Source organism: Schistocerca americana, chromosome 3 (assembly GCF_021461395.2).
Source record: "Schistocerca americana isolate TAMUIC-IGC-003095 chromosome 3, iqSchAmer2.1, whole genome shotgun sequence".
Classification (NCBI taxonomy): Eukaryota; Metazoa; Arthropoda; class Insecta; order Orthoptera; family Acrididae; genus Schistocerca; species Schistocerca americana.
The window spans coordinates 444475477-444500106 of record NC_060121.1 but is presented as its reverse complement, the minus strand read 5'-3'; the positions used below and the strand labels follow the sequence as shown (position 1 = coordinate 444500106).

Genomic DNA, 24630 nt, shown 5'->3' with positions numbered 1-24630 from the left:
AAAAGAAGCCTATTCTTTTCAAAACTAGGTCTTAATGACAGGAAGGTATTTCTGAATTGTGCCTCATGAACATAGCATTATACGGAAGCATATCGCAGACTGTGGGACAACCGGAAATGAGGCGGATCGAAATGATTGTGATACGGAGTTAAGGGAAGATGTTAAAAATAAGTGAACTGATAACATTGGAAATGAGGCGGTTCTCTGCAGAATTAACGTGGAAAAAAATACGTCGAAAAAACAAACCAGGGAAAGGGACAGGATAACAGTTGAGGTGCAAGGCATCGGGGATTAACTTCCGTGGTACTAGATGGAGCTGTGGAGGGTAAAAACTGTAGGGGAAGGCAGAATGGCATATTTATCCAACAAATATTTGAAGTTATTAAGTTTAAGTGATACTCTGAGATGAAGAGGTTGGCGCGGGAGAAGAAGTCGTTGTAGACCTCCATAAAACCATGAACATTCTCCCCCCCCCCCTCTCAAATACAATAAAGGATGTCGGACATTACCTCATCAACCTGCGACTAATACGAGTAAACAGAAAAGAGTGCCACATTTTAATTTGCGTCTCAATTATTGTCACATTCGCGCTAATAGTAGTCGTCAAATACGTCAAAAATAACCAGTTAGCAAGAGGAACTGGTAGATCTAACGCTTTCAGCGCGTTTCATTGAAGTCAATTAATCCGCGTTTACTTTGTCGATTACAGCGAAGCGTGGGACATCAGTTTTTCGTAGCCTGTACAATGGCAGGGCTACAAAAGCTAGTCCGGCGCTAATTTTTGTTCTGTGTTTGTCTTGCTGCACCACGGTTCGACACGCAGTGACCTATGGAAGCAGGTATTCTGCGGATAGTGTCTTTCCACTAATTGCTCAGCAGCATTTGCGAACATTAGGTGATATTAAATCATCGTTATTTTTATTTTCGTTATTGTATTTGACACGTTCCTAGGAACAGTGACTACATGAGGACAGATAATGGAAGCTGAAATGTTTGTATCAGGTTGAGCATAAGTCATACGAATAATCAACTTTGCTAATATCTAGAGTATGCGTATTTGCTTAGAAGGTAAACAAGCTGAAGTGATATTACAAAAGTTTTCGTATGAATAACTAACTATTCGTTTCTTATAGGCGATACTCGTCACACGAAACTTTTGTGATTAATAGCGAACCTGATGTCACTAAACGTACGACTGGACATCAAAGTTGCAACAACATGAAGACGGCAAGCAAAACATGTCACACTGTTACGAAGCAAACATAGAACTTAGCTATAGAAATGATTAGTGGGATAGCGTTAACGCACGAAGTAGGTAGGATTAACTTAGATCTACAGTCTGTAAGCAAGGAAAGATTACGCACTGGTTGACTCACTCAGAGATTTCATGTTGATTGCTCATCTCCATGACTTCGCTGCTCAGTGAATGCTCCATTTAATTTCGTATGTGCAGCCGCGTAAATTCAGCTCCTTCTTCTAATATTTAGGTTGTCAATTGTTCAACCACCTTCAGAGCGAGCCGAAAGACTAAAGCACCAGCTTTTTTTCTTTATTATTATTTTAATACCTTACAAAAGGTAGGCCGGCAGCAGCCTATCGACGCCGCTCTTCGGCCACAGAAAAACAGTCAGTAAACATGGAGACAGTAAAACAGACACACATGAGTGGTAAAAATAGGAGACATATGTAAGAAATGACACGAAGGCGTTCGCGAAAGGCACTGACGAAGGGAACAGTGTAGCACATTGGTGACGATCTTTGGCGCACTGAACACACTGGGGAGATGGGGGGGGGGGCTGCCACTGGGTGCAGGAAATGGTCAGGGAGGAAGGAAGGGGGGAAGAAGAAAATGGGAGAAAGGAAGGGTGAGGGGAAGGGAGAGGGCAGTGTCGGGTGTGGGAGTCTGGTGTGGGGGGGGGGGGGGGAAGTGGGAGAACTGGGAGAGAGGAGGGAGGAGGCAGAAAAGAGGGTGGGAAGGAGAGAGGGAGCCCTGGAGGAAGGGGGAAGGAAAAGAAGGGGAGGATTAGACCTGATAGGAGGGGTATATGGAAGGAACGAGGACATCGTCAGGAAGGGAGAGTTGGTGGAAGCCACCTCTTGGCAACTGTGTGGAGAGTGTGAAGATGGAGAGCATGTGGGGTGCAGGAGTACAGGTGTGGCAAACGGGTTGGGATGGGAGAGGATGGGAGAGACAAGCAGGTGGGGAAGATCAAGCTTGCAGGAGGTATAAAGGATCCATATCCATTCGAGGAAAAGGAGAAGGTGTTGGAAAGGAATCAGGTTGTAAAGGATCTGCTTGGGGGATGGGAGATGGATGCGATAGGCGAGGCAGAGCATATGGCGTTCAAAGATTTGATGGGACTTGTAGTAGGTGGGAGGGGCGGATATCCAGGCAGGGTGGGCATAACAAAGGATGGGGCAGATGAGGGACTTATAAGTGTGGAGGATTGTGGAGGGGTCCAGCCCCTAAGGTCAGCCAGAGAGGAGTCTGAGGAGACAGACAGATTTTTGCCTTGGACTGTCCAGAGATGGGGGGTCCAGGAAAGGTGGTAGTCGAGGGTGGGGGTGAGGTTAATGGGGTGGCCATAGATGGTAAGATAGAAATCCAGGAGACAGAAGGAAGGGGTGGTGTTGCCTATGATGATTGCCTGGGTTTTGAAAGGATTGACCTTGAGTAGTCACCGGTTGCACCAAGTGGTGAACTGGTCAAGATGGGATTGGAGGAGGTGTTGGGAGCATTGAAGGGCGGGGGCGAGGGCAAGGAAGGCGGTGTCATCGGCATATTGGAGGAGGTGGATGGGGGTTGGAGTGATAGAGAAGAGGGGGGAAGGATGGAACTCTGGGGCACACTTCGGAGGGGTAGAAGGTGTAGGAATCGGTGTTGTATTTGGTAACATAGGAAGGGCAATGAGAGAGGAAGGAGGCGATCAGGCGGACGTAATTAATAGGAAGGGCGAAGACCGCGCCACTGTGGCTGTGAACACAGTTACACAGACGCCAGAGACGCTGATTGACAGCAAAGAAGTACAACGTGGAGCTAAAGATATACTTCTTTGCTGCCAATCAACGTCCCTGGCTCCTGTGTATCTGTAGCCGCAAGCGCTCACACACATACACCCACCCACCCACACACACACACACAAATATAACTTTACTACAGACGTCACAAACTACATTAAAAGTTGGGAACTTTACATGACACTAAACAGGTTAACTTGGTGGAAGATTGTGGGTGTCATGAAAGAAAAAAATCTTTCATTCAGTTATTTATTTTATAGTATGATTCACTTTACTATGGATTTTTTAAATTCACATCAAATGGTTTTTTCTAGCATCATCAGTGGTCTGAAATATACACATATTGTTATTTCTATGCCGAATTTTCAACTTATATGTTCTGTTCTTGTACATGCAACTTACAAAAACCATTGGGGAAGTGGCAACCAAATGGCTATTCACGTTGGTGTGCAGAATGTGTGAAACTAGCGACATACCATCAGACTATCGGAGAAACATCTTCCACAAAATTCCGAAGATAGCAAGAGCCGACAAGTGCGAGAATTTTAGCACAGTCAGCTTAGCAGCTCATGCATGCAACTTGCTGACAAGTATAATGTACAGAAGAATGGAAAAGGAAACTGAGGATCTCTTAGATGATGATCAGTCAGGCTTAGGAAAGGTAAAGCCACCATAGAGGCAGTTTTGAAGCTACGATTCATAGTGGGAGCAAGACTGAAGAAATGTCAAGACATGATCATAGGATTTGTCGACCCGTTAAAAGGGTTCGACAATGTAAACTGGAGGAAGATGTCCGCAATTCCAAGAAAAACAGTGGTAAGATATAAGGAAAGAGTGGTAATGTACAACACGTACAGGAATCAAGAGGGAACAATAAGACAGGAAGACAATGAACGGAGTATTCGGATTAAAAAAGATGTACCACAAGGATGTAGTCTTTCGCCCATACCATCTATAGATCGAAGAAACAACGAAGGAAATACAAGAAGGGTTCAAGACTGGAATTAAAATTCAGGGCGAAAGGATATCAATGGTAAGATTTCCTGATGAATTCCTATCCTCAGTGAAGGTGTAGAAGAATTACAGGAACTGTTGAATCAATGAACAATGTAACAAGTACAGCATACGGACTGAGAATATATAGAAGAAAGACGAAAGTAATGACAACTGGCAGAAACGAGAACAGAGAGAAACTAAACATCAGCATTGGGAAACACGAAGTAGATGAAGTCAAGGAATTCTGGTACCTAGGCAGCAAAACAACCCACGATGGATAGAGCAAGGAGGACATATAAAGCAGATAGCACTGGAAAAGAGGGCATTCCTGACCAAGAGAAGCCTACTAGTATCAGACACAGGCCTTAATTAAAGGAAGAAATTTCTGAGAATGTTCGTTTGAGGCACAGTATTATATGCTAGTGAAACATGGCCTATGAGAAAACCGAACCAGGAGAATCGAAGCATTTGAGATGTGTTGCTACAGAAGAATGTTGAAAACTAGGTGGACTGATAAGATAAGGAATGAGGAGGTTCTGCGCAGAATCGGAGAGGAAAGGAATATGTGAAAAACACTGACAAGGAGAAGGGATAGGATGATAGGTTATATGTTAAGAAATCAGGGAGTAGCTTCGATGGTACTCGAGGGCGCTATAGAGAGTAAAAACTGCAGAAAAAGACAGAGATTGGAATACAACCAGCAAATAATTAAGGGCGAAGGTGCGAAGTGCTGAACAGACAAGATTCCATCCCTGTAGCTCGTAGACGAAGAAATAACCTTAGTGCACCTCTAATCTACTTATGGGTGACAACCTCTGTCTTGAATAACAACCACGACAATCGAAGCGTCCTCTTCAAAGTAGGTGATTTCAAGAAATCTGTGTAAATACACTGAAGAGCCAAAGAAACTGGTACACCTGCCTAATATCGTGTAGCGCCCCCGCAAGCACGCAGAAGTGCCGCAACACGACGTGGCATGTGCTCGACTAATGTCTGAAGTAGTGCTGGAGAGAACTGACACTATTAATCCTGCAGGGTTGTCCATAAATCCGTAAGAGCACGTTGCTAAGCAGCCCAGATATGTTCAATAATGTTCACAACTGGGAAGTTTCGCAGCCATTGGAAGTGTTTAAAATCGGAAGAGTGTTCCTGGAGCCAGTCTGTAGCATTTATGGAGGTATGGGATGTCGCATTGTCCTGCTGGAATTGCCCAAGTCCGTCGGAGTGTACAATGACATGAATGGAAGCAGGTGATCAGACAGAATGCTTACGTACGTGTCACCTGACAGAATCGTACCTACACATATAAGAGGTTCAAAATGGCTCTGAGCACTATGCGACTTAACTTCTGAGGTCATCAGTCGCCTAGAACTTAGAACTACTTAAACCTAACTAACCTAAGGACATCACACACATCCATGCCCGAGGCAGGATTCGAACCTGCGACCGTAGCGATCGCTCGGTTCCAGACTGTAGCGCCCAGAACCGCACGGCCACTCCGGCCGGCCATATAAGAGGTCCCAGCTACATACGCCCCACACCATTACAGAGCCTCCACCAGCTTGAACAGTCCCCTGCTGACATGCAGGTTCCATGGATTAATGAGGTTGTCTCCATAACGGTACACGTTCATCTGCTCGATACAATTTGAAACGAGTGGAAACATGTTTCCAATCATCAACTGTACAATGTCGGCATAGGCGGGGCGTAAAGCTTTGTGTCGTACGGTTATCAAGGGTACATGAGTGGACCTTCCGCTCCGAATGCCCATATAGATGATGATTTGTTGAATGGTTCGCACGCTGGCACTGAAGGCCGAGCATTGAAATCTGCAGCAATTTTCCGAAGGGTTGCACTTTTGTCACGTTGAAAGATTCTCTTCAGTCGTCGTCGGTCGCGTTCTTGGACGATCTTTTTCCGGCCGCAGCGATGTCGGAGATTTGGCATTTCACCAGATTCCTGATATTCACGGTACATTCGTGAAATGGTCGTGCGGGAAAATCTCAACTTCATCGCTACTTCGGAGATGATGTGTCACATCGCTCGTATGCCGACTATAACACCACGTCCAAACTCACTTAAATCTTGATAACATGCCGCTGTAACAGCAGTAAGCGATCTAACAACTGCGCCAGACACTTGTTGTCTTATATAGGCGTTGCCTACAACAGCACCGTATTCTGTCTGTTTACATAACTCTGTATTTGAATACGCAAACGAACGTTTACATTTTTATTTATATACATGAAAATGTGAATTTGTTCAAATGCTTAAATCTCCAAAGGTTCTTCACCAATTGCTCTGAAATTTTGACTCAACGTTGCATTCGAATAAGCACGTGTATTTATATATCTACTACATCGCGACATATAATATACAAATATACATGTAATAATGAAAGGGGAAATCTTAATAAAACATAAATGTTCATTTGTTCAAAATCTTAAATCTAAGAAAGTTCTTCACCGATTGCGTCGGAATGTTGACGAAACATTGTATTCGAATAATTATATTAAACTGTAATAAATATTTGAAATGAGAAACTTAGAATTATGGGTGCCACTTTGTCGCTGGACATGTACAAGTAATGCCTCCGAATTTTTTGCTCTGTTCTCAGTATCGGTTGCCGTCTCACATGTTTTTCATATTATTCGGTCGACTTTTCCCGCTCCGCTGACGCAAGTTGCAATCCTCTGCCACTAGAAGGCTCAGAACTGCAGCGTGTAACAATGCGGTGGGTAAAGTAAGTGTGTCGCTACGTGAGCGCAGCGTGCCGTTTCCGGGTTCGAAGGCTTCATCCGCACATTGAACTCCCTCTCGTTCAGCATGACAATGCCAGACCACACACGAGTGCTGCGAGATCGCCAGGGGTTCACTGTCATCGATCGTCCTCCGTACAGTTAAGGAAAAGAAAACCTTCGAGGACTCCTTTTGATAGTGATGAAGCATTGCAAGCAAAGGTGAGGTTGTGGCTCCGTCAACGGAGTCAAAGATTATATAGTGATGGTACCAGGAAACGGGTGTCTCGTTGGGAGAAATGTGTTCGTCGCCAGGGTAACTATGGTGAGAAATAAATATGTACACATGGAGAATAAAGATGTATAATGTTAATAACGTTTCTTTTGCTTAAAATACTTTGAGTTTTCACATAAAAAATTCGGAGGTGTTACTTTCGAGCAAGCTCTCGTCTTTTATATTTTCAACTGATGTTTGAAGACCTATTCTTTCTGCTGTTTCTTTAAGCCTTTCAGTTCGTTTTTGTGCTGTTTGAATTTCTTGGTCGTCTGGAAAAAAAACCATGTAGTGTTCCTAATATTGCATATTCCTCACTTAACTGGTTGTTGTTTTAAATGATCCATAGATTTTATTAGTGTTATTATTATTACACTCATAGTTATCAGGGCTAAGTTAAAATGGGGGATGACAGCAAGTTAGTTCTGGGGGATGGAGAGCAGGGAACCAGTGTTACACTACATTTATTTTATTAGAGGACATGCTGTTACCTGCAGCTGCATTTGGATATGAGCAGTTTTATTATGATGGGTGATGGTGAGTTAAAAGTTACAACGAAGATGTCTAAGCATTGTCTTCATTACCCTAAATCATATCGTGTAGCTCATATCAGACAATAAAAGCATTTTCACAAATGTGATAAAGTGTAAAAGTCAAAGAATAAATAGCTTTTTGAAAGAGTAAATATTTTTCCCTAATTTGCGTAATATTATTAAAATCAATAAATATCTTGCACTACACAGTCTCTAAAGTGAACTCAGTTGTTCCTCAGGGTTCAAGCTATCTCTGTACCAATTTTCATCGAAATTCAACGGGTTAATAATGAAAACGCAATAGACAGAATTATTTTCGCATTTATAATATTAGTATGGATAAATATTTCAGTTATAATATGTGTTTTTCTGTGATACGATTTCGGTAAAATAAAGCCTATACGATGTCCCAGGCAATGCTCAAGTTACCTGTGGAAACGCTGCGAAGATTCGTCTACTAGTTTTGGGGATTAGCAAGTTCAAAGAGAGAAATACACAGATACGACGGATTTAGATAAAACCTTAAATGAGAATATCGTCCTCTTTCGTGAACCGATTTTGAGGAAATGAAGCCTATACTGCGAAAACGCTATGAAAATTCGGCTAATAGTTTTGGAGATTAGTGTGCGCGAACAACCAAGCACCGAATACCGTTTTAGGAACAGTTTAAATTGCGATCTTTTGTTTTCCGTGATCCGATTTTGATCAACTAAAGCCTCTACAGTGCCCCAAGCTATGCTCTTGTCATCTTCGAAAACCCCATGAAAATTCGTTTACTAGTTTTGGAGACGTGTGTTAAAACACACAATCAGACAGACACGGCAGTTTCACATTTGCTTTATTAACGTAGATTAACCTAGATATTAAAATAAGTGAAAACCTTGCGCGCTTCCCCCCCATCCTCCCACCCACCACCTCAATTTTCTGTGTGGACCCGAACGAGAGTTTAACAGAAATTGCTGAATATTATTCCCTCTGTATAGGAACACTTAAAAACAAGTTTAATTTTAAGGCAACGCTTCCAGACTACAGTTATTGGTGGTCACCGAGATGGCCGTTTGATGGAGCGTAGGGATATATTCCTTGGAGGTAGTTTGCGGTTAGGACCAGCCAGGTAATGGGAACCAAACAGATGTGGAGGGTCCCCTGAGGACTCACTGGTAAAACAAATAGCTTTTTGTAGTAATGGCCGTTTAGGGTGGCAAAAGAAGATATTGCCCGTCCTGTCTACTGTTTTCTTGTTGACATCAAATTTTTAAATGGAACGCAGCAAGGCGAGTCAACCTCACTTTTGTCGGTGTCATGGAGCAGGTATCAAGTAGCGTCCGTGTCCATCAAAGAGGATCTCGTGGGTACTTTAAATGCTGTGAGCTTCATATTGAAAGCTAGTGCGCTCATTCCTCCCGATCTCAGTGCATAATATTCATTTTATGTTACTTTGATGAGGTTGTACGTTATCGATGTTCAAAGACACCGGGGCCACATCTCTTGACAAGGCCTTCCTCAGCGTCCCGCTTGGCGGCAATGGAAATGGAAATGAGCGTTTGGCGTCATTGGCCGGGAGGCCCCTTGCGGGGCAGGTCCGACCGCCTTGGTGCAGGTCTTATTACATTCGACGCCGGATGGGGATGAAATGATGATGAAGACAGCACAACACCCAGTCCCTGAGCGGAGAAAATCCCCGACCCAGCCGGGAATCGAACCTTGGCCCGTAGGCCGGCAATCCGTCACACTGACCACTCAGCTATCGGGGCGGATCTAGGCGGCAGTGAGGTGATGCGATGAGGCTTTGAAGTGCTGTACGCGGATCGACTGAAGGTCTTATAATCTCCAGCGAGTGCAAGAGCTAGAGACTCTTGTGGAACGGCAGGGGAGTTATTTGCATGTGTAGGAGATGGTGCAGGGTTGGCACACTGTTACCTTGGTGGTCGCATATATAGTAGATGTTCTCAGGGTCACCTGCAAGTGAAGTGTAATTAGAGTTATGTTTAGAGTTAAAAAATGGTTCAAATGGCTCTAAGCACTATGAGTCTTAATATCTGAGGTCATCAGTCCCCTAGACAACTACTTAAACCTAACTAACCTAAGGACATCACACACATCCATGCTCAAGGCAGGATTCGAACCTGCGACCATAGCAGCAGTGCGGTTCCGGACTGAAGCGCCTAGAACCGCTCGGCCACAGCGGCCGGCTTAGATTTAAAATGAGCATTGACATGAAAGTGTTATGCCTGCTGGCTCGTTAATGCTCCGTCGAGATTACGAATTGTGTATGCGGTGCTGAATGCAATGTCGCTTTTATCTAAAGATCAACAGGCACAACAAGTACGGTTTGTGTCATTTGACAATTTGGCTGGATTTCGCCGTATTGCTCGAGGAGTTCATTGTAGCGAAAGAAGGAGAATGCAAACGAATAAACAGTGAGCTACGCAAACACTTGTCAGCTTTGGTACTAAGAATGTCACCGACTAATCTCGTTTGATAGTGTGACAGTGCTTGAGACCATTATGTTCAAGTCTATTTTGTAATTACAGTACGGTTACCCCACGTCTCAGTATTTTATTTTGGCTGAGTGCTGTTATGTTTTGTGTTCTCATGCTGATGCTTATCCATTCAGTGGTAAATTTAGCAGCAGGTACCTTTACTCTTGTTAAAGGTTTTTAATTGATTTAAGAGTAAATATATTTTTGACTAATTCTGCGCTTGGTTAACATTTGTGATCTATTTTCCTGAGAAATAGAGATTTTGGTTAATCTATGATTCGTGTCACGCAAGGTGCATTTGAAATCATGTTCTGGGAAGGTTGTTTTAATATTTTCATGTTTCTTTCCATGTGTTGATAAAGTCTTGTTTATTTAAGACACTGTTAAGAGTAGAATTTTACTCTCAGAAGGCCGCAGTTTAAGATCTGTTTTAGCACCGTTACTTGGTTCTCAGACCACATTACCCAAGAAAGTTTTTCTTCCATTTCAGAGTGTAAAGTATTTAGTTGATTATTTCATTTTAAGACATGTGCTATAATTCTTTCTTCTGTGTGTTTTAGATCAGTGAAGATTTTTGATCCCCCGTATACCATAAGTAATGCTTGAGAGAAGGTGGGACCATGCGGTTATTTTTGAAGCTGTTGTGAGATGATATACTCCACCAGTGGATTGTATCTAATTTAATGTTTAAACTATACAGATCTTAAGGAAATGTTGTTGTCCCTGTTGGTGACCCTTATCGCTGTTTTTCAAATTTTTAAGCTGGCCGTCTAAATTACAGATATTTGATAAAACAGAAATACGGAAAAAATTGTCCAGGTTTATTTTTCAGTATGTGGATTTGGTACGATCCACTACTGAACTGAGTTTACTATCTTGTGGTAATTTTGAAGTAGCTCATTTACAAACCTGGAATTCAGAATATACACTGACGGAAAAAATCGCAACACCAACAAATAATGAACGTAGAGTAATGAAATTTCGGGAAGGCATTTGTCTCGGTAGCCTATTTAAGTGATTAACATTGCAAAATCACAGATTAATTTAAGCGTGAAATAAGTCATAGCAAATGTGAACTGCTGGTACGCTAGTAGGCGATGTAACCACCAGTATATTGAGCGCAAGCTGGCAAACATGCATGCATTGTGTTGTACAGGTGCCGGATGTCAGTTGGTGGGGTGTATTTCCATGCCTGTTGCACTTGGTCCATCAATACATGGACGTTTAATGCCGATTGTGGATGACGCTGGAGTTGTCGGCTGATGATGTCTCATATCTTCTCGATTCGAGAGGCACGCAACATGTCGACACTTTGTAGAGCATGTTGGGTTACAACAGCTGTATGACGGCGAGCGTTATCCTGTTGGAAAACACCCCCTGGTATACTGTCATGAGTAGCAATAGAACAGGTGCAGTATGATGTGCCAGAGCCATAGGCTGAACACAATGGTCTTTCCTCTCGGTAGTGCTACGTGGCTATGCGGAGCCCGATCCTCTTACGATCATACATTCTCGTGTCTACCACTGCCAACAGTCATGTGCAGTGGCTACAATACTTCCAAGTCTTTCTGCAGTATCACAGAAAGAACATCCAATTTCTCGCAGCCATTTTACACAAGCCCGTTCAAAGTCATTGAGGAGTCAATAGCGGCGTGGTAAAGATGTCTTCCACGAGTAATGAGTATGTTGGGGTGGTACACTACGAATGTAGCGTGTGGACATAACAAGGTGAGAATGTGGGTCTCGCGGGAGGTGTGTGCGAGATAGTCCCTGAAGTGGCGCTATCCTCTGTGCCCTCGGTGGCTCAGATGGATAGAGCGTCTGCTATGTAAGCATGAGGTCCCGGGTTCGAGTCCCGATCGGGCCACACATTTTCACCTGTCCCCCTTGATTTATATCAACGCTCTTGAGCAGCTGACGGTATTAATATTATTCTAATTTCATTAACTCACTGCGTCCAGCCTCAAAGGTAATTAGCACTCATAACTCTTTCAGCGTATATTGAATGCGAAGCTGACTTGCATCCACATAGTGGCCCTACTAGCGAACTTTTACACAACTGGCGCGAAACTTGAACAGACAGCAACTTTCAGCTGGAGAAACACGTCTACCAACTTTCATTTACGTCGCCCAACTCCATCTTGGTGTTGCGATTCTCTTTTTTTTTTTCAATTTATCTGAATTATGGAGTCAAATTTGGGCTCTTTCAGTTGTTAGGACAATGTTCCTGCCCCTGCTCTTCATATAGGTCCCGACGATTAATTTCGATTAATTAATGTTCAGAGCAGCTGTTTGATTCACACTTTCAAGTGCTGGCCGGAGTGGCTGTGCGGTTTTAGGCGCTACAGTCTGGAGCCGAGCGACCGCTACGGTTGCAGGTTCGAATCCTGCCTCGGGTAAGGATGTGTGTGATGTCCTTAGGTTAGTTAGGTTTAATTAGTTCTAAGTTCTAGGCGACTGATGACCTCAGAAGTTAAGTCGCATAGTGCTCAGAGCCAACACTTGCAAGTAGGATCGACTCAAATCCTGAGGCCACACGGCATGTTATCGTCTTTACTGAGTGACATTTGTTAGCGGAAGCGGCGGCCAAGCAAGGTGAAACGCCGCGAGCGGAAGAGACTGTACCAAACTGCGATCCACCGAAACCTAGATACGTGTCTGGGTGGATCTCGGAGCTAATGCCAGCAAATCTGCTTTGTAACGCCTTCGGTGGGCCTACAAGATTTGCAACACGGTCCTGGACCGCTGTGTCTGTCAATACTCGCCGCGTAGGGGGATCGACAGCTGAAGCGCCACCTGCTGCGGCGGCGGGCGCGGAGAGGCTAAATCTGACACCTGTTGCTCTCCCAGCTGCGGACAATGGACGCTGGTGGTGGCTGGCGGCGCGCGGACCGGGACCGTCCCAGCAGCACATTGTCCGCACCCGCTTTACGGTCGCCCGTAAACGCGGGGCCTTGCGTTGCCGCACGCCTGCGTTCGTGCAGGAAGCGTTTACAGTGCAGGCGCCTGAAATTATGGCCCATACCGGTGTTCGCAAATAAATAAAAAACAAACTCTTCGTTTTTTCCTCGTCGTGTTGCCAGTACTACGACTGCAGTTAGAGGATGACGTCGTTATCGAAGGACGTACATAACTGGCAAGACTTGTTAGATAGTGTTGAAAATGCAAACATAAGCGTAGCATCAGACCATGAGCGGTCCAGATTAGTTCGACGCCTGAAATCAATACTCTCCTACGAGTATTTGTTTCTTCCTGTCTTGTATCATTACTTACTGTGGTGTGCGTACTGTAAGATCTTCAACACACACACCATCAGATTATTTGACTTGTCGCTCTAACGAAGTAGGCGAGTGTCAGCAATATGTCTTGTGGTCTCATCGTGGCGTGTTTATCTTCTGCCGTTAGGTCAGACGATAGAAATGCCACTTGCACGGTTAGAGTAGCAGATTGACGGTGACCAACTTTAAACAGAACTTGATTAATTTTCACACACATTTATTAAAATAATAACAAGCATAAAAATTACTTAACTTGGTTCTGGATGCTATTTACAATTGACAATCTGAAGTCCCTTTGGTATTGGCACATTAATCTTATTCTCACATATATCTCTGATAATTGACAAAAGTGTCTATACATTTATCTTCATGGCTATGTACAGGAATATGGTAATCTTATTAGGCGTAGACTGAAACTTGACTATAGACTGGTACAGACCAATGCAAACCCACTAATCAGAGGTCTGTACACTCGTTATAATACCTTGCGCGTTCATGTATCACTGCGCGAGTGTGATCCGTGAGGAGAAAAGGTTCTACGTTAGCAGCAATCTCATTGGCTGCATTACATATTAATACGTGGATCGGCGGAAGCAGAATTTGGTCCATCTCTATGGCAGCGCCATCTCTTAGTGCGGAGACGGACGAGCGCTGCGACTGCGCCGTTGTGCTTAGCGGGGCGCGCTCTAGTGGGAAAGTTGTGTACGCGCTGACTACGTGGAACTATGTACACAACACTTACATTACTGTGTATGTGTCCTACTGCATTCACAACACTGTCAGCGAGAAAATAAATTAATGAAAGCTGCTTACTTCTGATCGGCCAGGTACCACAACCGAAAAAAAAAACCCACTGAAATGACATTTCCGTCATCGACTGTAATTATACTTATTGTTCATTAACTACTACTTGCAAATTTCGGCTATGATACAACAATCAAATGGTAATTGTCGCACACTGGGTATTGTGTGATGTCCTTAGGTTAGTTAGGTTTAAGTAGTTCTAAGTTCTAGGGGACTGATGACCACAGATGTTAAGTCCCATAATGCTCAGAGCCATTTGAACCATTTTTTAATTGTCACACATGAAGAGAGACCACCATACTGTCCAGTCACCAGCAAGCCGACGGCAAATATGAAACTTAAGACATGTAGTCATGCCTAAAATTTGAATGGGAACAAGATCCAGCAGGCTACTTGTCAGAGTTTTTATGTTTTCCCACCAGATGTTGAAGGCTGGAGAGCGTGGCGATCTAAAAAATGGTTCAAATGGCTCTGAGCACTATGCGACTTAACGTCTGAGGTCATCAGTCGCCTAGAACTTAGAACTACTTAAACCTAACTAACCTAAGGACATCACACACATCCATGACCGAGGCAGGATTTGAACCTGCGACCGCAGCGGTCACGCAGTTCCAGACTGAAGCGTCTAGAACCGCTCGGCCACTCCGGCCGGCCCTTGGCGATCTATTTTCAGGTACGACAGTTACTGTTTCATGATGACATCGTAATCGAAACTGGCCAATAATAGTACAAAAAATAATTAACGTCGATGATTCGAATGTTGTAATTTCGAAAAGTGGCTTATCTCCTGGAACACAAGGACGTTTGCGGAATGAGGAATTACGAAATCAGCAGAGAAAAGGGCTCACCCATAAACTGCTTCAAATCGCTAAAATAATAGAATCTAATTAAAAAAAACAAAAAGTCTTTATGGAAGAGTTGCGGGCACTGATGTTGGTAGAGTTACCGTCTGATACGACAATTTTTATCAAGTTTCTTTCTGATAGTCTGACGATGGACCATACCCGAAAAACGTCACTTCACACCATTTGACAAAAAAGTGCAGTACTTAGGACGTGGACGGATGTCAGTGTAACTTCGAACACGTACGCATGATCAGCAGATATGTAAATGATTAGAGTTGCAGTTGTCTGTGACTGGTAGAACGGATACCAGAGCGCATTAATGATGTCCGTGTTTAGTGTTGTTAGCAGGGCTGGTCGGGTATATCAGAGGAGTGAACAGCGCCACGTGTTGAATGATCACTGTGAAGGATACGGAGACGCTGCTTAATAGTGTGAGACAGCCTTATGAGCAGACTTTGTGCGTCTCTATTTCACCGGCTTCTCGAATCGTGCAATATCCATATTTATGGAGCATTCAAACGTAACGGATTAGGAATTTGGGTCGGATGGGAAGTGTGCTCAGATAACCGAGGCCGTTGAGGCGACCGCTCATTCTATGTGGGAGGTCCGGGTCTGAGTCACGGTCGGGCAGAAATTTTCATCTGTCACCATTAATTCTTTTCAGTGCCAAGTACGGCTAATGCCATTGAAAAACTTAAGATATGCATCAAGATTTGATAGTGGCCCGATATTGGACGACATGGTAATGTGTGGGCAGGCATACTCGTTGTCATGGTTTCGGGCGACCACTTCTGACGGCCACAAGGGGAGATCGCCGTATTGTCCACCAAACCCAATGTAAACCCTTAGCATCGGCGTCCGTCATCTGAAAACAAGTGATGGAGTTCCTGGGACATTGTGTGTCATACCGCACCATTGGTTGGAGACTAACAGCAACTGGGCTAAGGAATGCGTAGGCCACCGTTAGCACGACAACACAGACGGCTGCGTTTGGAGTGGTACGTAATGGGAATGCAATTAATTGCGGATGAATAGCGTCGCATTGTATTAAGCTATGAATCGCAGTTCTGTACTGCCTCGAAGAATCATCATTGTCGGCTAGTATGCCGATGATCTGGGCCTGTGGGGGAGGGAAGAGGGGTGGGGGGGGGGGGGCGGGGACGGCGTAAGTCCCATTCTTCCAATGTTATTGAAAGGCAGAGTGGTGGTCCTCCTGGAGTCATGAAATACGAAGCCCTCGGGTTGACTTCAGGTCGTGGCTGGTAGTGAATGAGAATATTCTGATGGTACAACGGTGCGTCAGCGACATCCTGCATCCTTGTGTGTTACAACTCAAGCGATGTTACTGTTGTGGTGCCAGTTTCCAACATGATAATGTTCGTCCAGAAGTGGCAAGAATGTCTATGAACACTCTGCGTGATGCAAAATTTAAAATTTTCCTGGTGAATCAACTGTTCAAAGAGATTTCGAGATAGCAGCCGGTCGTCGTAAACTTCATTCCACAATTTGGTTCAAATGGCTCTGACCACTATGGGACTTAACTTCTGAGGTCATCAGTCCCCTAGACCTTAGAACTACTTAAACCTAACTAACCTAAGGACATCACACACATCCATGCCCGAGGCAGGATTCGAACCTGCGACGTAGCGGTCGCGCGGTTCCAGACTGTAGCGCCTAGAACTGCTCGGCCACTCTGGCCGGCCATTCCACGATATTTCGGCTGGACTGTTCCTCGTTCGGCTCACCTGAAGATGACTGGCAGTTTTCCAGCCGAAATATCGTGGAACGAAGTTTACGACGACCTACTACAATCTCGAAATCTCTTTGAACACTCTGCGTGATGTTGTGGTACTCCTGTGGCCTGCAAGATATCCGAAACAGGTCTCTTACAAAATACATGTGTGAACAACCCGGACCTCAAATTCGTCCCGAAGCCTGTAATCAGGACATGACGGATAAGTTGCAACAGTTGTCGGCCAGCTAGCTTTAGGAGAGGATGACACCCTTTCCAACCGAATTTATGCATGCATCCAGGCCAGAGGGGGTGCAACGTCGTACTGATAAGTGGGCTGCCGTAAGTTTGACCCCCGATTTTGTAATCACGGAAATAACATCAACTAACTCTCAGTCTTGAAGTTTCATTTCATTTCCTAATCTCCTTCAGGACAGGTCACTTATTTTTGTCAGGCAGTTTAGTACCTATAACAAGGGAATTCTTGTAAGTAAGCAACCTGAAGAACTCTTAAGGTCATGCTTAGTCTATCGTTTGAAGATCGCACGGACCTATGCGATGTCATGTCAGCAGTAGACAACGTTATGTAGGAATTAGGTGAGGTTCAAATGGCTCTGAGTACTATGGGACTTAATATTTGAGGTCATCAGTCCCCCAGAACTTAGAACTGCTTAAACCTAACTAACCTAAGGACATCACACACATCCACGCCCGAGGCAGGATTCGAACCTGCGTCCGCAGCAGCAGCGCGGTTCTGGACTGAAGCGCATAGAGCCGCTCGGCCACCCGGGCCGGCATAGAAATTAGGTCATTATTTATAGAGAATAAAAGACGCATTAGAAAAGATGCACATGGAAAAGAAAGGGGGGAAACTCTAGATTCTGGAAGTGATTGAAATATTCATTCATGAAAATAAATATAACTTTGGTCTCAACGTGCAAACGAAAGGCAATAAAACAAGATTTATTTGGCACTGTTGTTTTCAATTTTAATTAAGGTGCATAGTTATAAGTATTTAGTACCTCACTGATGTGACAGCTAGAGGTTGGTGATCGTAGATGTTCAGATTCAAGTAACATCTTGGGAAATGAGGGAAACCGAGCGACGTGGCGCAGTGGTTAGACACTGGACTCGCATTCGGGCGGACGACGGTTCAACCCGCGTCCGGCCATCCTGATTTAGGTTTTCCGTGATTTCCCTAAATCGCTCCAGGTAAATGCCGGGATGGTTCCTTTGAAAGGGCACGGCCGACTTCCTTCCCCGTCCTTCCCTAATCCGATGAGACCGATGACCTCGCTGTCTGTTCTCCTGCCCCAAAACAACCCATTCCAAATGAGGGAAGAGAGTGTGACCACTGGATTGACGTTATGTGTCACTCAACAGCTGCGCATGTGCAGTGGTTCCTTGGGCACACTAGCTAATTACTATGTTACATTCCCAGAAGAAGCACAGGGAACAGGTGGAGCCGGCCGGGGTGGCCTAGCGGTTCTAGGCGCTACAGTCCCGAACCGTGCGACCGCAACGGTCGCAGGTTAGAATCCTGCCTCGGACATGGATGTGTTTGATGTCCTTAGGTTAGTAAGGTTTAAGTAGTTCTGTGTTCTAGGGGACTGATGACCTCAGAAGTTAAGTCCCATAGTGCTCAGAGCCATTTGAACAATTTTTTGAACAGGTGGATAGAGAATATTAGCTTTGTTTATTATCACAGCATACGTCCCAAAATTAGAGCGTAATTCTCAGTTATTAAGTTTATGTTAACGTTAAGAATTTTTAAAGAAATAAGTCATTGCTGCTAGATAGCTATCACTTCAAGCGATAGCAGAGCTAAACGTATAAGCGTTGGATTAAATTTATAGTCAAAGTTCAAAGAGACTTTTCGCAGACTTAAGTTTCAACCTTAAGTAAATAATGCAAATCAGCACGAAACTTTAAAGTGCACGAACTTGAAGCAACCATGGACCCATGGTCGAATATGTCTTATTTTATTTTATGATCTCCAAAAATGTGTTGTTATTGGTCTTAGTGTTTTACTTATATGAGCTGAGTGTTGGAGACTCAGTGATGAGTACGTTGTCTTTTGAAACTCTCTGCTATGTTGTCTAAAGTACAGTCGAAGTGCTTGAATACTACCAGTTATTACAGAATAAGTAAAAGCAATAACATAACTCACTGATTCCGGGTGGAAAACGGAGCACTGCAGCTATCAGTGTGAGCAGCCTTGTGGAGAACGCGGGTCGACCAGACGGAGTCCCTGCCACTCACCTGGTACTGCGTGCAGTTGAAGCAGTGCCAGCAGCAGCTCTCGCCCTCCACGTACTTCTTGGCCTGGCCGCTCTCGCACGGCAGCGAGCACACCGACTCCGGCGGCTGCGGGTGTCCCAGCTTGAACTGGATCTCTGAAGCGGCAGAAAAACTCCGGTTATCAAGGAATACAACTGGACTTTGTTGGAGCAGATATAACACATGGTTAGTGTGAGGGGTATTCTTTTTCAACCACCGGTAGGTCGCGAAATGGAAAACACAACGAGAATTAGAAGCGATATACAGGACATAAAATCCCGTCTGAGTCCTGCGATCATTTTTATGTTAATAATTGGCAATCAATGCTGTACAATCGCAATAAAGCCATGAGATGTTCAATTGACTCTTATTGGAACATGTTACGCGTTTCAGTATAATAATATATTCACCATTAAATTACATGTGAACGCATGGAGCACATGACCATGCAGCGCCCCCTACCGAGGGCGCTTCGCTGCTAGTTGACTTGTTTAGCGTCAGTATACGCTCTGCTTCAAGATTGCTTGTGCCGCGGTCGTATGTTATTCGACACTTTCTTTGAGTTGTCAAGGCTGTACGCCTGGTTGGTTAGGAAGGAGTTGAACTTTGTGGTATGTAACTCATATGACCAGAGCTCATTTTGTGTAACGTTGAGACGTATTGAGTGTGCTGTTCACTTATGTTTTGTACTTTTTTGTAACAGATGTCTGAAGGTGGGTGTAATCCCGAAACGCGTAACATGTTCTAATAAGAGTCAACGGAACACCTCATGACTTTATTGCGATAGTCCAGCATTGGTTGGCAATTATTAAAATTAAAAGCGTTTCATTTGCAACATTTAGCTACAACTTCCAGCTTCTTCTCTTCATAGTCGCTGTTGGAACATTTTTCGTAGCGTCGTACCAACTTTCCAATACCCTCGTCATAGAAGGCAACTGTTTGTTATCTCCGCCAGTTCTCTATATTGTTCTGTAGCTCGTTGTCTGTTCCAAAATGCTGCCCTCATAGCCAGAGGTTCATGTGAGTGAAGAGATGAAAATCGGAGGGAGCAAAGTCCGGGCTGTATAGTTGGCGGCCAAAAACTTCCCACTGAAAATGCTAGAGTACCTTCGTTGCGCCTGCGGTAAGCGGCCGAGAAATGACATGAGGAAGGAAATGCATGACAGTTACATTATGCGGGCTGCGTGAAGTCAGACGAACCGCCTCAGCAGCAGGACAACACTCGCGGTGGGAGACACTACTATCTAGGCATATGTACATGCTCACTGTGCGTTCAGAACTGAAAAGTGAGACGTTACGCGATACACGGGCAAGGTAGGGACACTGCACAACAAGTCTGTACAAAACTTCACCGGATTTTCACCGTGGTTTTAATTTCGCGAAGGATCGGGCGTTGAGAAAAATAGCCTTTGTATAAAGTCCATGAAACGTCTAAAAAAATCGGTCCAGATAAATGGCCAAGAACAGTGTAACAAATGATACTGTATGTGTAAGACAAGCTATGAATGTTTTTAAGATGTTTATAGATGTTCCATATTACCACCTTCGTCAAACGGCACACATCTAATCAAGTCTGCCCACACACAGCCCATCATATCAGAAGTTACTATAAAAACAGCTATTTCAGTGCTGTGTCGCAAGTTTTCGAGGTTCTTTGGTAAAGGTGGAACGCAAGCACCACCCTTAATGTAATACCACAGGAAAAATTCGCAGGACGTCAAGTCTGAAGACCGAAGTGGCCGCTCGATAGTTCTAGGTCAGCCGCCGCAACAAGGCCTACCTAAAGGTGCGTTTACACTGCGATTTGTATCGGGACATGTATGAGATACATGTATATACGACTTTGCGACATGTATCGCGACTTGTATGAGTTGACAAGTATCAACCTCATACATGTATGAGCGTGCGTTTACACTGGTTGATATGTATCACTGTGCGATAGCTTCCGACGACGATTTGGAAGTTTTCACATTTTTATGTGCTGGTACACTTGCTCTTTTGGAAAATGATAGGAAGAAAAGGCGGAGGAAGCGTAGATGGTGGCACAGAGAGTTTCTCGCGAATTAACGCCATATTTTAGAAGTTATGTTAGAATGAGTATGGAGGATTTCCGCGGTTTGTTATCACTTGTGGCTCTTCTTGTGTCCAAAACCAACACAAACTTTCGGGAAGCGATTCCACCAGAGGATCAGTTGGCAGTAACACTCCGTTTTTTAGCCACTGGGGATTCCTCGTAAAACGAAGATTTCATGACAAAACATTTGCATTGTCGCGCGATTGCTAATGCCGACGTCTCACACACGATTGTCGGCATCCGTTGTCAACATTATCACGCGAGGCCGCCGGAATAACAGCAAAACATTGATATACGTGCCAGATGCATGAAAAAATTATTTAATGTATGACATACTCTGATATATATAAAACTTTTACCTTCACTTCTTGGGATAAAACTTGCACAATGGCCTCGCAAACACGAAGAATAATGTTGCATATGGCACTTTTTGATATTTTATGCAGATACATTAACGTCGAAACGACAGTCGGCACCTTCAAAACTCAAACAGCCGCCAAAGAGCCTGGTACTACGCATACGCTAATCGTCGAAATAAGCGGCAGTCGACAAGACGACAGGAAATGATAGTACTGCGCATGCGCGAGTTCTTCCAATGTCGCTCATACATGTCGCGTATATGGCCAAAAAGCGATATACAAAATGTATACGCGACATGTATGAGCTCGAGGGTCCGCATACAAGTTCCGTGAATTTTTGTATGAGGTGATGTATCGCGACATGTCAAATTGACATGTCGCTCATACATGTCGCGATACATGTATCCCAGTGTAAACGTACCTTAACGATGTGGCAGCGTCTCATTCAGGAAATCTAGTACACAACTGTGCAAATGTGGAGGGGTGCCACTTTTCGAGAAAGAGTAAATGCCTGCTAACAGTTTGAGGTTGTGGCATGAGCCAAAAGTGCGGTATGTCGAGATGGGTTACACCATCGACTGTTCTCTCAATGAAGAAGACGGGTGGACAGACTGTGTTCTTGGACACGACACAGGGTATGTTAACTTTCTTGGAATCGCAGACGTATTCGACAGTTGCTTGTGGGTTCTGCGTCCACCTTGTGCATGTGTTGTATCGGTAGACATTTCCAAAAAGATGAAATGTGGCTTCGTCACTGAACATTAATTTGCTTGTGAAATCCTCAATTTCAAAATAGTTCTGCGTATCAGTGCAGAACTACAGATGGTGTAATATGTCATTATGGCTTTTGGCTTACAGGAACTGCAGTTTGTATGGCTTCATTCTTAATCGATGGATTTTCCACATTGTTGCCGAGGGATGTTCAGATTGCGTTCACTCGAGGGGTAGATGTCTCTCACATATCCCACTGTCCTCCCTGACACATCCGATAAAACTTGGCACATAAAGCTTTGTGCACACTCAATACCGACTGGTAACAGGCAAATTCTAGCATATAAAATGCTTTCTCTGCCTGGCTCGCCACCATTATCAGAAACAGAAATGTATCATTTGTTACGTTTTCGACATGGATGGAGTCGTCTTGACAGCAATAAGCACTTTCATTCTTTATCTTATGATGTATGTGTCATGTGTGCGTAGAGCTAATCCTTTGAGCAAGAGTTCCGTCATGTGACGGACCAAGGAGACCTTTCCGCTGCTATGACAGACCAAGGAAAGCATGCTCTCACTACCTCGCTAGTCATATGATGTAAGAAATAAAACAAAAATAGGAAAGATAATAGTTTTACAGAATGTAAGGCCCGGTGAGGTTGTGATAAAACACGTGCCTGGAAACCCAGATTTAGTGAAAGTTTTAGTTCATCCCTTGTTTTATTTCTTCATTCTCTGGCATTTTGTTTTGAGCGAAGTAATATGTAAACACTCCTTTATTGAAACAATGAAAAGAAAATTATACCGACAATATATCGTACAACAGCCTACTAATGACATAGATCAAATAAAACTGAATACTAATAACAGCGCAGGAAAAATAGCTGCTCAATCAGGATTCACATAAGATGGAAAAACATTTTTTATTGTTGAGCGTGGCTGAACGCAGATGTATTAACATGTGCTTGTCTTTATCGCGTAAAATTAATTATATATTTCATGAAAAAAGTAATAATCTGCAATAGTGTATGAGTTTAAATGTAAGGATCAACAGAAACTCGTGTGACATGGCTGGTAGAAATTGCTTCGTGATACTTTTAACAGTTCAGTTGCACTTTATTTTCGCAGAAAAAGTGGGCAATGCGGGCTGTCGAATGGTGGCCGGAAGGTTTTCACGCGAAGTTGTGGATTACGAGACATCTAGTGTATACTGTGCAGTTGTGACAGATAAAGCTGAGTTGGGCCGTAGTCTACAGTGGTTCCCGAGGACTGCTCGGCGCATTCTGAAGTTGAGGTTTCCAGAAGTTAATTGCTGATACGCAGAAGCAGCTCTGCCTTAGCCCTCAAGTGCTCATTGGAGATGTAGTAAGTACCTATTCAGCATGGATATCAAAAAGGATCCTGCCTCTCGGTTCCAATTAAACACGAGAAATGTTGCTCCATCTCAACAGTATTTCTTTTCGGTCAAACCTGTGTATTGCCTCCCCTTCTAGAGACTGTGCTTGCTACGTCCTCCAATAGAGAAAGACTATTCAAACTCGATAGCGTCCTAGTAAACTGTTTATGCGTGGCTGCATGCCACGTCAGGAAAACTATTGCTGCGTTCCCCTTTGTTCTCATGCTTCGAGGCACATTTATGATCGTCGCACTCGCAACCAGCATTCCTGCCTTCCCTCCAACGGAGTGTGGGCTTACTAGTATTCGTAGTATTTGTATCTTTCGTTTCCTGGGAGTCGTTCCGTGCTGCTGTCATTCGCTACCTGGCTGTCGCCCCGTGCTGACTGTGCTGTTCGAAGATACACAAAACGTAAGAATACAAGGGCTGTGTATGACGTAGGGAATTTTTTTCGGTGTTGGCTCCTGTGTAGTGTAGAGGGGTTCGTAACGGTCGAAGGAAACCATCGAGCGCCTCAGTTAGTTACACAATGTGGTCACAGTAGCATAACACTACATGCAGTGCGCCTTCTGTTTGCTCAACCTACAGCAGGTGTGGAATCCGTTCAGCCATTCGCTTCCTCACTTTGCGTATAGAATCGGCGGCCAGTATCCAACGTCAGCGTATGGAAACCTACGGATCCGAGATAATGAATGGTCAAAATGTTATCAAGTGGGTTACATTGCTTAACAACGGCCGTACCGACACATACGACGAAGAAAGACGTGGGAGGGCGTTTGTCATTTAAGACGAGCTTGTACAGCAGGTCGAAGAAAAAGTTCGCGATGATAGTCGTGTGATTCTTGACTCCCTGAAATAAAGTTTCCCGCAAGTTTCACGAAGTCTCCTGGGTGAAATCATGTCAGAAAGACGGGTTTAAGGAACTGTGTGCACAGCGGGTTCAAAAATGTTGACTCAGCGTCGGGTGCATGCGAATTTCTTAAACGCTTTCAAACTGAGGAAGAGTTCTTTGCAGACTCATTTGTGACTGGGGACAAAATGTAGTGTGCCACTATACTCCTGAGTAAAAAAAAGGTCTCTCTGCAGTGGCACCATACCCATTCTCCATC

General features: G+C 44.2%; 1 protein-coding gene across 1 annotated transcript in view; it reads right to left on the bottom strand.

Moving 5' to 3' along the window:
* Positions 1-24630, bottom strand: part of LOC124606783 (metabotropic glutamate receptor 4-like) — a gene marked incomplete at its 3' end in the record, with an annotated part of 1427722 nt that overhangs the window by 117309 nt on the left and 1285783 nt on the right. The window contains exon 9 of the mRNA XM_047138846.1: positions 18964-19097. Within this exon, the coding sequence (XP_046994802.1) occupies positions 18964-19097 (134 nt within the window). The remainder of the gene's footprint in view (positions 1-18963; positions 19098-24630) is intronic.